Below are 14,993 nucleotides of genomic sequence, written 5' to 3'. Positions count from 1 at the left end.
TCCTGCCTCAGGGAAACAGGCATACGTCACAGAAGCATAGGGCCGAAGGAACCTAAAGGGCTGCTTAACAGTTTCACAGGGTACTAGTATGCATTTTTACAAGCAGGCATAGAATGGAAACTGCTGGTAACTTGCACTTATTTAAGAGTGGATCAAAGAAAGCTGAGAAGCTGGCAAATGGGACAAAAAACACTTGCTAAGAAAAATCTTCTGTGTGTTCTCCCTACTACTCCTACACTTCACGTGAGTTTCCTTTTGGATGTCTTCACGAGCATCCTAGCCCCCGGCAGAGCACTCTGAGCACTCACTCTGGGGACCACGAGCATAGAAATGGTTAATGATGATAAACTCAGTAACTGTTACAGGACAGGCTCCCCGGTGCTGCAGGAACTTCCCATCAACATACACTATGTCACATCATGGCCAAGTACTGGTGTTGATGCCTCTACCCAGTTGTGTGGGAGATGATGTCAAAGCCAGACAACTGCAGTTGTCAGCGCAGAGGCTCTTTGCTGCCGTGCTTCAAAATCTGTTGTGTGTGTAAAAGCTGGTAAGTGTCAAGGGCCTAGCTGTGGTTCAGATCTGATCAGATTTGAAACGTGTCAGGATGCTGCATGTGTACAGATGTCAGGGGAGCCTGGAGTGAACTGAAGAAAGCTGAGTGGAGCTGATGACTATCCAAAAAAGCTGATTTTTTTAATCAAGAAAGACAGCGCACGCCAATGCAGCTAAAGAACATCAAGGAACTATGCAACCATCTGGATGACCTGAGGTAGGAGAACCGCAAAACAGGTCTAGCGAAAACGCAGGCTGCTTTTTAAATATAACATGATTAGATAAATATTATGTGATACATGAAAGCATAAAAAAAGAACATCAGGTTTCAAAAAGCAACGACTCTTAACCATTGACATAAACACTACCTCCAAAGATCATATTCTTTTTTTGTTGTCCACCCACAAATTCACCTTCCGTTCTGACTGTAGCTGTCTGATTTGGTCTATTGCATCATCGGCTAGAGTAGAAGTTGTACAGGCCAAGACATCCTTGCATAACCTGTCATGGGCATCAGTGAGGCACATGATGAAGACAATGGGCTGCACAGGTAAAGCTATGGCCATTACTTTAGAAACTTTATTGTGGACAACAGTGAATTGTTTGGAGAAAAAAAATCAGTTGGAAAGAGATTACAGGGAAATCAGAAGCAAAAAAAAAAAGTCAAATGTAGAATCCACTTTATTTGCAGACTGAGCAAGTGTTATTTCAACATTAAAAAGAGAAAGTGAATCTAGAAACGAAAAATCTCATTACTACAACATCCCCTTTCCAAGACTGAACAGCACCATAATAGTGTGTTTATTTCTTCTATTTTCCCTCCTACTTTCTAAGCTATTCCAAAGCTCCGTTGGCTTACAGAGGAAACTGCAGCTAGAATATATAAAATGCCAATGCTGTTATCTGGGTGGACATCTCAGGAACAGTGCTAGCCTTCAGGCTTCCCACTCTTGATCAAGGCCTCCTGAGAATTAAGAAAAACATGCTCCTTAATCTTCATTTAGCAATTTAAGTACTGAAAGATCAGAACTTAAAATTCCACATCTATTTAACACTTGGTTAGTCGTCATTAAGCAACTTGGCACTATCTACATTTCTGTTAATACCACCCTAGTTAATCAGCAACCGTTACCACTCACTGATTACGCTCAGCCAGCCTCCTGGAATACTTCCATACACTTGTGACCTAGTGAAACAGGCTAACTGCGCCAATAGTTCCCATTTATTCACCAGGTTCTGACCCAAAGCACTCAAACGATGACACAGCTGGAGCCTTGTAGACTGGCAATGGGATCTGAGGTGGAAGGTAACAGAGGATGTTATATGCTGGTAGAGTGTAGGAGAGGGCTCTAAGGTCAGTTATCTGCACGGAAATACACTGAAAACAAAAATCCCAGCAAACCTCCTTAGGTTACCAGCTGCATTATCCTCTCTGGGGAGATTAAATATTTTGAATCTGATGTTCAAACCACAAAACAACAAGCTTCAACACAACATTATTTCTACAGGTACCTTTACCCATTTTTCCCTTGAAGCATCTCCTCTCTCCAAAAGAAGTATTGGGCCAAATGTTTCCTTAACCATAATCTCTTCCATTTTTTACCCAAAGATACATCTTGATAATTTCTTACTCTGCTTCAGCTGTTATGAAATCAGAGAATACAGGATATCCTGTATATCTATATACCTACTTTCCAGGTTGAAAGGTTAAAAAGTAAGAATAAATTAAGATTAAAGTTAAGCCTAAAGAAGTTAAATTTTGCAAAGCACTGAACAGATATTCTTAATTAAGCCCACGAGCACTTCACAATTTAGGTAAATAAGTGATATTTTGTAGATGGGAAGCTTTCCTGCTTAAAAACTAGACTCCTTGTTTAGGCAACCAGACAGTTCCCACTGAAATCAAGAGGAGTTAAACGTTCAGCAAATCTGGACAGTGAAGCCACCAGTATGTGCCACTTCAATGACATCTCAATAGGGTTTTTTGCAGGTACATATTATTGAAAAGTTTAAATACACCCCAAGTGACATTGCAAACAAGCACCATATGTGTAACTTATACCTCGATTAGAGATGTCTGGAAACTTTATTTTTAGACTGTGTTTTATCAGAAAAGAGTGCTTTAATAAAAGAACCAATTTCCTCAGAAAGGATCAAATACTTCAGAAAAAATGTCATCAGGGAGGTTTCAGAATGATATTTCTGAACTACATAAGTGGAGGAGACTCACATTTGAGTAGCCAGCAACCCAGAGGTCCAGGCACTGCTTTTGGATGTGGGATTCAAACCCCTGCCCTGCCTGATTTGGTGCCCATGGTCCCAGGGATTACTTTACTCCCCAGCTTACTGCCTATGCTGTATGGCAGTAAGCTGACAGACTGTGCCTGTCTTGTATTTTCAAAGTTCTCAATTTTTCCTCACAAGGATTTGCAGCTCTCCCTTCAACTCCTGTACCAATGTTTAACGAGAGGCCTCCTGCCTGCAAAAACACCCCAAAACCCACCTCTACACCACCACAGCATTCCCTTTTTGGAAAGGCGGAAGCACCTTACTGACTCCAATGTTCATTCAAGGGAGGGGTATGTCTAACCCTCTTGAGCCCTTACTCCTCTCAGTGTAGCTCTCCCTTGGTTGGCATTAAAAGGTGCAAGGCAGCAGAATGTCAGAACTGCTGTGGATCAGTGCTGAGGTGCTTGGACAGCACAGGGAGGCTCAGGGACTGGGATAGAAAGAAGTGCAATAGGTCACGTTCGAGGCAGATCTGAAATGATGTATTTGGGTTATGGACAAGAAGCTTTGTAAGCAATCTCACAGAGTCGTCCTGGTGTGGAGGACATTGCCAGGGAGGACACAGTGAATCACATAACACAATTTCAGGATGGGGAATTTATGAGGTTAATTATTTATCTATCTGCTAATTTAGTATCAGCTCTGTTCAAAACCAGTTTGAAAAGCCATGAACAGGTTTTAAAGCTTTTTCCTATTTTGACGTGGGGGTAAATTCTAATAATTTGATACATTCCCATTGTAGAGTCCAGCATCTCATTTTTTTTGATTGTGAATTACCAGATTCTCTGTGTGTAAATAGCCTCTGTATCCTTGACAACCAGACTTCATGACTGACTCATTCAATGAGGTCATGATTCATTGTCAGAGGCATCACAATTCATTACCTTCTTTCATAAGATTTTTCTTGCCATTTGGTTTGTGCCAAATCATAGTAACTGAGATTTCCTTACAGACAGGAACAAACTATTAACCAAAAACGAAAGCAAACACAGGGCCCAACCCAGCAAAAGTAATGCAGAAGTGAACCTCAGTTCCAGGCGGATACCCACAGGCTCTGAAGCCCAGCAAGGCATGGTCCTACAGCACACATGCTTGCCTGTTGACATTGTGGGCTACTGGGGACCACATGAGGCATAGAGGTAAGGAAGATAGACAGTGGATACCTACACAGAATGACTGTTAGCACTTCCACATCTTTTGGCCAGTCTTTAATAACAACTCCTGAGTGTTTCTCCGAGGTGTAAAAAATGTCATGCAAAAATAAACACCTCTGGCCTTTAGAGACTGCAGTTGGCTCACTTAGCAAAAAGAATTAAAAGGCATCTACTTCCTCTTAGCCCACTCTTTGTTTTCTGTTAAAATTGTTCATTTCAAGACATTCTTGACTGATGCAAAGCATCCTTAATACAGGTGCCCTCGGGTGGGGAAATGAAGATTTCTCTAAGTGTAATTGTTTACAGAAGTTTTGGTTCCATATGCCACGGACAGCAGAACGAAGCCCACAGACTTCAGTCCAGTTGTGTACAGTGTGGCCTCTAGCATTATGTAGTATGACACAGGAGGTAAGTAAGCATTTAGACGAATGAAAATAATAAAGTAGTCTTATTTTGATGTTGCTTTAGATGGATATAAAATTAGTGGTCACTAACAACGCAGGACTTGGTTCTAAATATTTCTATTCTTCTTATGCCTTTTCTGAAAGATCCCATATGTGAGTCCTTCCAAATTTGTATACGCTGCTCAGCTGCAGCCAGGAAGTAGAGTTCAGCAGTAGTCAAACATCTGACCTTCTCTAATATGAGACAGTAAAAAAAGTAATTCAATAAAATGGATAGAGATGCAACTTAATGAGAACTATAAAGAGTAAAAAGTGATTAGAATCCTCTTCAGGCAACATGAAATATTCAAGTGCTCCACAGGCCTGCAAAAAAGTATGCTGGCTATCCTATGTTTGCATGAATGTGAAAAAAAGCAGCAAAGTGTGTATATATGCATACACACACAGAGCCCTGAACAGCAGCCAGCCCTGGGGGTCTAAGTTTATTTGACACAATGTCGTGTATAAGAGATGACAAATCCTGAAGTCCCATGGACTTTGAGGCCAGATGGAATTAAATCAGTGCCTTTTCAGTCTGACATGAGGAACACAGTCTGATTTGACTGAGGAATATTTGACTGGGACAGCTTTACCTTGGAATTTAAATCTCTCCCTGCATTTCCTTCTTTCCTATGCTATCCTTCTTAATCCTCCAGTACAAACTTCACAATCTGTCTTTCTCTCCCCCTTACCCTGGAGGTTTCTTTCACCTCGTTTCTTATTCCAGTCTTACCATGAAATGCAGGATGTGCCAAATATGTTGTGTCATACCATTTATATTAAATGCCATGGAACTGACTAACTTTGGTGATTTTAAGAGTACATTTTCTAACTTGAGCTAACAACAGTTGTTGCTTTTTTGAGACGACAACATACCAAACCAGCCGGTTTCTTTTCGCAACTAGAATTTTGCTAATCTTCATAATGCAAATTCACAACTTTAATTGGTTTATGCCTTTTTTTTAATTGCATGAAGAATTTTAAACCATGCTGCCTGAGGGCCAGTTCTTTAACTGCCGAATATGGGAAGAGCTTTATTGAAACCAGGGGGCTTATGTGCACTAGATAAGGCTCTGGCTTCTCTTTCGAAGCAAAAAATTCAGTCTCAATTCAGTATTTAGGGGATAATTTTAGCAGTGTGCATAAGTCCAGTTCAGCTGAAGAAATTGCTTATGTGTCTGCATCCCTTGTTGAGTTAAATACCTCAGACCAGAAAGCCAGTGGAGGATATCATGCATCTCAGACTTCATTGCCTATGTTGTAATGGAACCGACAGCGTGATGCAATACAAGGTAATAAACAACCAAGCCTAAGTTATACTTGTAAACATAAATTTGTTAATCAACAATGAAGAAAGGATACAACTTATTAAGATACTTCTATTAAATGCTTACTTGTAGGTGTTACGTATAAGCTAGATGTCCCACACCTGAAGCAGATTAGCCAATAGTGTCATTGGAGCCTAAAGAGTGATTTGCCTGATTAGTTGGCAGATGTCTACTCTGAGGTAAGCTTAACCAGTCTCCAAAACACTCATGGGGATCACAGTTCAGCTGCCTAAATAAATACAGATGTATGGTGACACTGGGAGCACCTTAGGGTTACCCTGTCTGCCCATCAGCTGCCTTGCCAAAAGGGTATCATCTCCTGCAGGTCTGTGTTGTACCTGCCAGTCCCATACGGATACCTGAGAGTACCTATGGTGACTCAAACTGCGTTTAGGCAATTGATCCAAGCCCTAGATCCTCAGTTATTAGCTTCAATATCTTTTTCTCATGTGAATGTATGTGTCTTAACCTTGTGCTGAATCCAATCCGTCTCAACGGATTATATGAATTAATGTCAGCCTCTTATTCACAGAAAAATACTGTGATATTTCCCAAGTAGAAGGTGTATTTTTCTAAAATTCATCTTTTAGAAAACATTTTCCTTGCTACTACATCTCTCCTTTTATTTCAGGCCTTGCAATCACTGTGATACATGATTCTCAACATGAGCACAGAACTAAAATATCTACCACCACTTTGTTACACGGCATAAAACCATGATGCTTTCAAGTGCATTGATCCTGCCCTACAAACATCTATCATAAAACATTTAGTGATCAGTGTACTGACCAGTATACTGATCTAACTTTAAAAGCTGTCTTCTATGGACCACACCTGAATAGTTGGTTGTGCATACATTATGTATGAAATTCAAGCAATACTGGCCAGCTTTGACAGGTCATTTAACCCAGGTAGTAGATCTTCTGTCTTTTGGGAAGTGCAACTTTTAAAATCAGTGTGTTGAGGGTGATTGATTTTCTATATTCATCCAGTATCTGGTGTTCATATTGAACACTTCTGCTGTTACTCTACAAATTGTTACAAGGGAAAATTTGGTTAGATTTAGGAAATATATTGCACCATTGGGGTGGTCAAACTCTGGAACAGAGGGCCAAGGAGGTTGTGGTTGTCTTTGGAGACTTGACACTCACTGCACGAGGCACTGAGCAACCTGATCTAAGTTGGTCCTGCTTTGAGTGGGGTTTGGATGGTCTCCAGACGTCCCTTGCAACCTCTTCTATGGTTCTGTATTTTTCTTTTTTGACCTCATTTACTAAAGCATTCTTGAAACATAAATTAAGTATATTAACTTAACTGAATTTTAAAATGAATTGCCAAAACCTACCTATTTACTATGTTCTGATGCCACTAGTCTGCTCTGATGGAATCTACTGCTGTTTATCCTGCCAATCATATTCTACACCTAGAAGCTCAATCAGCTTCAATTCTGAACTCTCTGCATGCTACATTTGAGTCTGGCCTTTCAAAATGACCGCAGCACAATTGATGTTAATTTACCCATATCTGTTCAAATCCATCCTGCTTTTATATTCTACCAGACAATAGTGAAAAATGTGCTATTAAACTGATACTATAGCTTCATTTTATTAAATTAATAGGTTTCTACTCAGCCTTTTATTCCAGGGCAAATCCTGGAAAAATGAGCAGCAGTGAAGCTGGGTTAAGTGTACACAAAGGCTAAATATGAAATAAGCAAGGTCTTTAAATTTTGGCTAATGTATTTCTAACTAGGGTCCACCCAACTCTCTTTGTGAATTTCACTCCATTAAATGATGTTGACTAAAGAGCTTCAAACTTGTCCAGTACAAAAAAAAAAAAAGAAAAAAAAAAGTTTTGTATTCTTTGGCTAGGAAGAGCTAAGAACTGGGACAGCAACAGGAACTCAGCAGTAAAATGCAGTGCCATAGGTGACAGGTACAGAATGTAAGAAGGTGAAGCACTTCTCTAACACCTTGCCAAACCCCAAAGCAGCATTCATTTTGACTTTTCTAGCAGTCAAAATGCACAAAGCCAAAGTCTTATTTGCTACCGCTGCTTGGGTGTCCTCATAAACTGCATGTGTTAGTTTCCCCCCCACTCAAGGGACTTCATCTTTCTGTCACAGCGGAATCCTGTATTCTCTGTCACAAAGGATACCACCCATCGAACCTCCTGTAAAACATACCTTCAGGTCAGACACATCTCTGTAGCACTGCTCGGAACGGGTGTGATCAGACAGCTGCACGTTCCAGAAACACGGGAGCTGGTAGACAAGGAAGGGATTTTGTTTGATGACTGCGTTGAAGATATCCTAGCAGACAAAACCAGAGAAACAGTTGAGTATGTTGTTTCTATAGTGAGGTGATCTCGACCCCTCCCCGAGCTGACTGTCCTTCTCCATCTCACAGGTAGAAATGCAAATGGTTACGCGAGCTGAACTCTGCAAACCTGGCTTCGTAATTCTGTTCCCATAGCAGGTACTATCAAAGGGGTGACTTGTAGATCTGAACAAGAGGAACAGGCTGTCTTGACATACAGAAGTAACAGATTCCAGCAAAGTTTTCAAAACATGTATCTTGTACTGCTGGCAAGAGATGTGGTTCCTCTTCTAGTCACCATGGAGAGCAATATGCAGTAAATGACAAACTGCCTGCTGTTTGTAAGTACTGCATCACTCTTCAATAAAGGGGGATGAAAGTGATCTTGGCAGTTGCGCTGCTTCAAGGTGAATTACTATGTGGGATTTATCTAGCACTTTATTGTTGCATGAAGTATTCTAGGTATTTCATGGAAAGGGCATGTAGGACAGAACTGCAGAACAGCCCACACCATGAGGGGACAGAACGTGTCCTGCATCTATGCAGCCATCCAGCTGGAGAAGTAAGTTAGAAGGACAGTCTTGCGGTTAAGGTATTAGGGTAAGACATAAGCAGCCTTGGTCCACTCTGCAAAATTCTGCCCCGTGCCAGTATTAGACAGCAACTCAAGACTTGATTGAAAACACAATGAAGTTGCAAGAATCATTTTAATGAACTTCAATAGCTTCTGGATCAACCTGCAAGGATACTGCACACAGGTGCACATCTCTATGTGCACAGTAAGCAGCACGCTTTCTTAGTGGTGACTGGTCATAAGCCAGATGTAGCTCAGAAGCAGCAGAAATATCTAAATATGATGCTGTATTGAGTTAATACACTCAAGCTGCTGAGCAAGACTTATTGGTTCAGGTCCAGTACTACATTAACAGGATTTAAAACTGAGAGCTGGCAGGAAGCACAAAGAGTAAATATGCATTTCTGTGTATAGGCACACTATTTCTTCTCTTGGCCTCAGTTTCCCATCTGTGGCAGGGAGACAGCGGTGCTTTTGTCTTCACAGGGGTGTTGTGGCAAGGAGTACATTAAAAGACTGCTGGGACTCAACTGCCAGAAACAGTACAGAAATATCTCGAGACTCTTAGAACTGAAGTCTGCTTGACAATAACCAGTAGGAAAAGACATAGTATATTTGGACTTCTATAGTGTCTGGAGAGTTTTATGTTAAAGAAAGGAGGACAGAAAACTAAAGCTTGAAAATCCCATTTACCTATCTTACGAACCATCTGTGCAGAGGAGGTAAAAACATCAGTGTAGTAAGAGAAACCTCATGAGTAAATCTCCATTCCTCTCTTCCACATTGTCCCAGAACGATTCAACAAACGGTGACAACAGGCACAATATCTTTCTCCTGCCTTTTCCCACGCCTCATACCCTTTCCCTTTCTTACCTTCCTCAATCCATGGAGTAGTGGTTGTCCCACTCATCTGCAATGTCCTACTCACCTGGTCAGCCAGTGAAGTGGACAGCATGCTCATTAACTCCCGCTCAGCTGTGAGTCTCCACATCTGCTCCCATTTCATCTTCCGTAACTTATCGAGAAGCAGCAAGATAACTCCTGAAGGAAAACACAGTGCAGAGAACAAGAGAAGCCATGATGTTACATGCCAGTCAAGGCCCATCCTGTCTATGTGCTGACTCAGCAGTTAAAACAAGGACATGAGCTGAGATCTATCAGTGGAAACTACAGTCCTCACCCTGTACTAACACAGAAGGTTAACTAAAAAAAGCTTCAGGTTTCAAGATGCTACTAAGAGAAAGTTTTCCTGGACCCCTGAGGCTGCAGAGAAGAAATGGAGAGATGGCATACAAACGAATGCTAAGTTATACAGGCTTGCAAGAAGGCCGAAGTAGCCGAAGAGGAGTGAAACTGGGAAGAAGAGAAGCCAGGGAAGGATGTTGTATTTCTAGTAGTCTCCTTACTGATAAAGCTTGATTTCATTAGGACATGATTAGCATTGGGATTGTTCCTTACAAAATTAACTAATACAGGTGATTCATGTGATGGAGATTAACTCCATCCAAAGGTCATTATCATTCCAAAGAGAATTAGACAAGATCCTACAAGAAAGAAATAAGAAACCTCTGAACACTCAGAAGTGACCCTTTCCGCTCCTTATTCTGAAAAGCTACAGGCTCCCAGAGGATATTCTGTCAAGTCACTGTCTACTAGGGAAGAGACAATCCTGATTTATCTAGTATGACTCAATTTCTGCCATCTTCTCACTGAACAGAGAACTGCTCCTTCCAAAATCCCACTGTTTAAATGAGTTTCTACCTGGCCTGAAATCAAAATTATCCTGAGACAAAGAGAACTTTGTCACTCATATAAAATATTTTACTCAACACGTGTGGGGGTGAAATCTGGCCCTTAATACTTACCATATAAGATGCAATACATTTACTGCTTAAGATGAAATTGCAGCCCTTCCTCCACCTAGTAATAATTTAATCACCTGACATATCTGATTGCAATCCCCGAAACTTTTCTGAATAACGGATTATCAGTGCTGGTTGATAATCAGCCTTTGAGAGTGCCTGCCATGAAGGCAGCAAGTGTTCATAGAGCAGGATCATCAGATCAGGAAGTCACACTCAAAGGGGGGAAAAAAAGAGATATCTAGCATGAATTGTTATTCCTCAGTTGCTTTTTGTCTGGACAAAATCCCTGGCGTAGAAGAAAGGAAAACAGCAGAAGCAATGAAGCTGGATTGAAGCATCAGCAAAACCTTTCCTACAAAGTGTCAGAAAATTTTACTTGAAAAATTAATTTGGAAGAACTTAGATAAGAGCAGTGTCTTGAGGAATGAATGCCAACTGAAGGACTATAAAAGAAGAGTACTGATAAACAGCAGCCTAGCAGGTTGACAGGAAGTGCCTAGTAAGAGCAATGATGGGTTCTGTGTTGTTTCACGTCTTCATTAGTGGAAGGGGGAAGTGAACAGAATAGTAATGACATCTGCAAGTGACATTAAACAAGAGGTCTTACAAAAAAAAAATCACGGAGACTGTAGAGAAACATAACAGCTACACAGAATGTGAAATGGCAAAAAGCAGGCACTGGGAAAAGCTGCCTGAGGGAGTCTAAGACGATGAAGCTAAAAGTAATGAGAAGAAGAAAGAAAATATAGTCTGAATACTTAAGAAAAATTCTCTTAAAACCACTGTGGTGAAATAACCTAAATATTGCAGATAAAATGCTTTATTGCATGAGTCTTTAAAAATTAGACTATACAAAGATTAGCAAATACACTTGGAACAATCCTGCGATGGTTGGGCTAGAACAAAGAAGGTTCCAGGTCATTTCTATCTTCAGTTTCTATGACAAGGCAAATTTCTTTCTAGTAAAACCTGGCACTGCCATGAATAAAGAGAAAACCTCTTCTGGCAGTGAATTTTGTGGCCTAATTTAGCTCTGTTTTCCATTTCAGTCCATCTGGTTCCCAAGGATGCTGGAACCTGTACTGGAGGGATCCCCTTTCATCTTCAGTCAACCTCTCTGCTTCCAGCTGTTGGACTGGAAAGGGACATATTGTCACAACATGCTACAACGTATTTCTGCCAGTGCCTTTGTCCCCTCTCCAGCATAACTGAAGCCTATTTAGAGTGTGTAGGTGCGTGCATTGGCTTCGAAGAGAGTCATTGTGCATTGTCTGAAATTCTAGATCAATGCGAAGCAGATTTGTTGTGCTGCAGCAATAAACTGGGTGGGATAAGCTCCTCTCTGGCAGTCGATTTTTTCCAGCTGGCAAGAACTGTCAGCTTTGTTTCAATAGTGAAATACAACTGAGGAGATTCTTTATTAAGAAAAATAAAGACTAATTGTAAGATTCAGTTAACTGTAATGTAATAGTATTTATAATTTAAAGACAAGAAAAGATTTTTTCTTAATTTCTTTAAGCCTCCAATCTGAGGAGGAAAAGGGGAAATGTTTTAATATGTGCAGTATTCTCCAATTTTTTTGTCTTACAGTAGCAACAGATTATGGCATCGCGGCTAAAGAGATTATGCTGTCCTGAGGGGCTATCATGGTAGCAGCTCAGAGTAAAAGAGGCAGATGGGGTGGAAAAACTGGAATATATGTGAGAAAGGATGTATTAAATTATGATGCCATCATGGCTATTGAAAATATTCATAAGCTTTTAATGTTCCATCGTCAAGACTAATTTCAATGTGATTTCTATTTTAATTCACCTACAGGCTTGGGTTTAACACCTTTGTACAGCCTCTGTTCAGGGCTTCTCGCACCGTGGAATTCTAATTTACTGCTGCTGTAAAAATAACTACTGGAGAATATTTATAGCAAGTTTAAATATTTACTCATTAGTATTAGTGAGAATAAGAGATTTCTACTAAGAGGAAAATTTAATACTATTCACCTAATTACTGTTATTTAGTGCAAAAGCATGTGTGTTGGGAACTTTTAAATAGTTCATGCAGAGGAAAAATTACCTTTCCTTCAGAACAGAGCACTTCATTTCTACTTCTATATTGTTCTGTTACCAAAAGCGAACAAAACAAATGAACTAACTCCAATCTGTGCAATTAGTTTGCAGGAAAAGTGTCTGAAATAAGGAAAGGGAAATATGTGCCTCAGGAGCCCCTTCCCTCCGAGTCAAAGTGACTGAAATCTCAGCCTAAATTCAAGACGACATACAGCTGAACAGGAGGGGAAAAGGGACTTACTCTCAGTTGCTGTGCTGGGGGAAGAAGAGACTGGAGGAAAAAAAAATAAAAATCAAAGGAATATTTTATGAACATCTGGCCCCAGGCAGTGGGACTTCTCATCTTTTGATGAGTGCAGCATTTTCCTGCCCTAACCTACCTGAGAAAAACAAAGGGAAAGCTTGGCAGCAAATAAACAAAAAGAGAAAAGTGGCAACCCAGATATCTCGTGAGTATTAGACAAATTATGATCAGTCACAGAACACCCTACCTTCCTTACCCTGAGGAAATAGTTCAGGCATATACAGAGATCCAAATATCTCACAGAGCTCTTGGAAAAATAATGCTTTGTTACTAAACCTGTGGAACACATCCTAGTCTAGTTTTGACTTGAACAGCTTTTGCTCCCCCTGCTTGATGAGACTTTGCTTGAACTACCAAAATCTGACAGATTCCAAATTGCTCAAACAAACAACCAAGAAAGCAAACAAATAAACAAAGGAGTTTCTCAAAAATGTAATTTCAGGATGCACACACAAAAATCCTCAGCCACAAAAGCAAAACAAACTAACAAAGGAATTTAGTGAGTGGATTGGAGAAAACAGGGCAAAAAAATCTGAATTAACATATTTGGACTAAAACGTTTCAGTTGGGAAATACTGCAAAATTTTTTTTTGGCAGATTTTAACAACCAACTTATTCTAAAATAATATTTTTCACTTCAAAATTGATACAAATTAAAAATCTTATCGAAAATGGTTACAAGATCTGAAAAGGAAAATAAATGTTTCATTCTGGGTCTAATAAAACTCTGGTGGTCACCTGAATTTTTTGTCCTTTTCCCATTTTTGATTCATTCTGAATAAATTTGTCTTTCCAATGTTTTGACTAAGCAATGGTTTCAGTAGATTCTTAGATAGTAATGACAATAGATTCTTAGATAGTAATGACATCTGCAAGTGACATTAAACAAGAGGTCTTACAAAAAAAAAATCACGGAGACTGTAGAGAAACATAACAGCTACACAGAATGTGTAAAAATAGTCTGGGGTTTTTGTGAGGTTTTTTTGTTAATCTGCTCCAGAACAAAATATTTCATTTTTCTGAATAGTAAATTGAAAGTTTGCAGCAACATCAGCAATTTCCCTTGGAATGCTACCAAACATCCCCACCTCTTGCTTCAGAAACATGGACTAGGGCTTTTCCTGGAATTCAGAGAGGAATATATAGTAGGGCTGGAAGTAATAAACAAGGTTTTAAGATAGAACAGAATCACTTACAGAAGTTATAGTGAAACTGGACAAGCTTTCAAACTCAATCAATTTATTACAATGGCCCTTTTAAGGTGGCTGAAAAAATACTCAGCGCTGTTGGGGAAAAAAATGTAGCTACTAAGAGATCATTTTCTGTAAGCACTACCTTGCCTGTTTCTTTCAGGTGGAACAGGATGCTTTTGTGAGCTGTTGAGGCAATGCTGTATTATGTGAGCAGCATCTCAGAGCCTATCGTCAGATTTTTAAAAATTCTTCTCAAAACTAAGCCTGTAACAGTGAACCATCTAGACAGATAGCAAGTAGATACCATTATGATATCTGAGAAAGACAGGCAAGACATACTTCAAAATATACTATAAAGCAATAGTGAGTTTTAAAAAAAATTACTAGGATTTTACAATACCTAACCAGCATACCAAAGACCATACACCAAACCACTGACTCTTAGATGCTATAAGAAATAATGTTAAATAGGGCTGACATTATGGAGATTTGCTGCAATAAATAACCGACCCAGAGATTTAAGGCAGTACAAACAACAGTAAGCTACCATGTTTTGTGAAATAGATTTGGCACCAAGAAGCTGAGTTCAGTTTTAGGCGCTATGGAAGGGGCATGCAGCTCTGCTATCCGGGAGAAGCGCCATGGTAGCGTTGACTGCTTAGTACTCTACAAAATACTTATTAACGTTCTTTCAATTCCGATTTATTGTACCTGAAATCAATGGAAGTGGTCACAGTGTGTAATGCTAGGAATGCAACTATGCCTTTGCTGGCTCAGGGCCCAAATGAGCAGTTCTGCAAAGGACTGGGTTTGGAATCCACTGGGCCACACCTCCACACTGGGCCACTGACTCTCCACCCATAGTACCAAGAGCCAATAGAAAAACACAAGTATATGGCTGTTAGGG

The 14,993-nt window shown here is 40.0% G+C and overlaps 1 protein-coding gene across 2 annotated transcripts in view; it reads right to left on the bottom strand.

Annotated features, from left to right (window-relative positions):
* Positions 1 to 14,993, bottom strand: part of LARGE1 (LARGE xylosyl- and glucuronyltransferase 1) — a 289,620-nt gene that overhangs the window by 39,660 nt on the left and 234,967 nt on the right. For both annotated transcript variants that reach the window (XR_008574184.1, XM_054804363.1), the window contains exons 9-10: positions 9,590 to 9,702; positions 7,955 to 8,080 (exon numbers count right to left, since the gene is read on the bottom strand). Coding sequence is in view for 1 of the 2 variants with exons in the window: in XM_054804363.1 (XP_054660338.1) it covers positions 7,955 to 8,080; positions 9,590 to 9,702 (239 nt within the window). In the remaining variant the exon portion in view is untranslated. The remainder of the gene's footprint in view (positions 1 to 7,954; positions 8,081 to 9,589; positions 9,703 to 14,993) is intronic.

The sequence above is a fragment of the Grus americana genome, chromosome 1 (genome assembly GCF_028858705.1).
Source record: "Grus americana isolate bGruAme1 chromosome 1, bGruAme1.mat, whole genome shotgun sequence".
Taxonomy (NCBI): domain Eukaryota; kingdom Metazoa; phylum Chordata; class Aves; order Gruiformes; family Gruidae; genus Grus; species Grus americana.
This window is presented reverse-complemented; position numbering and strand designations above follow the sequence as displayed.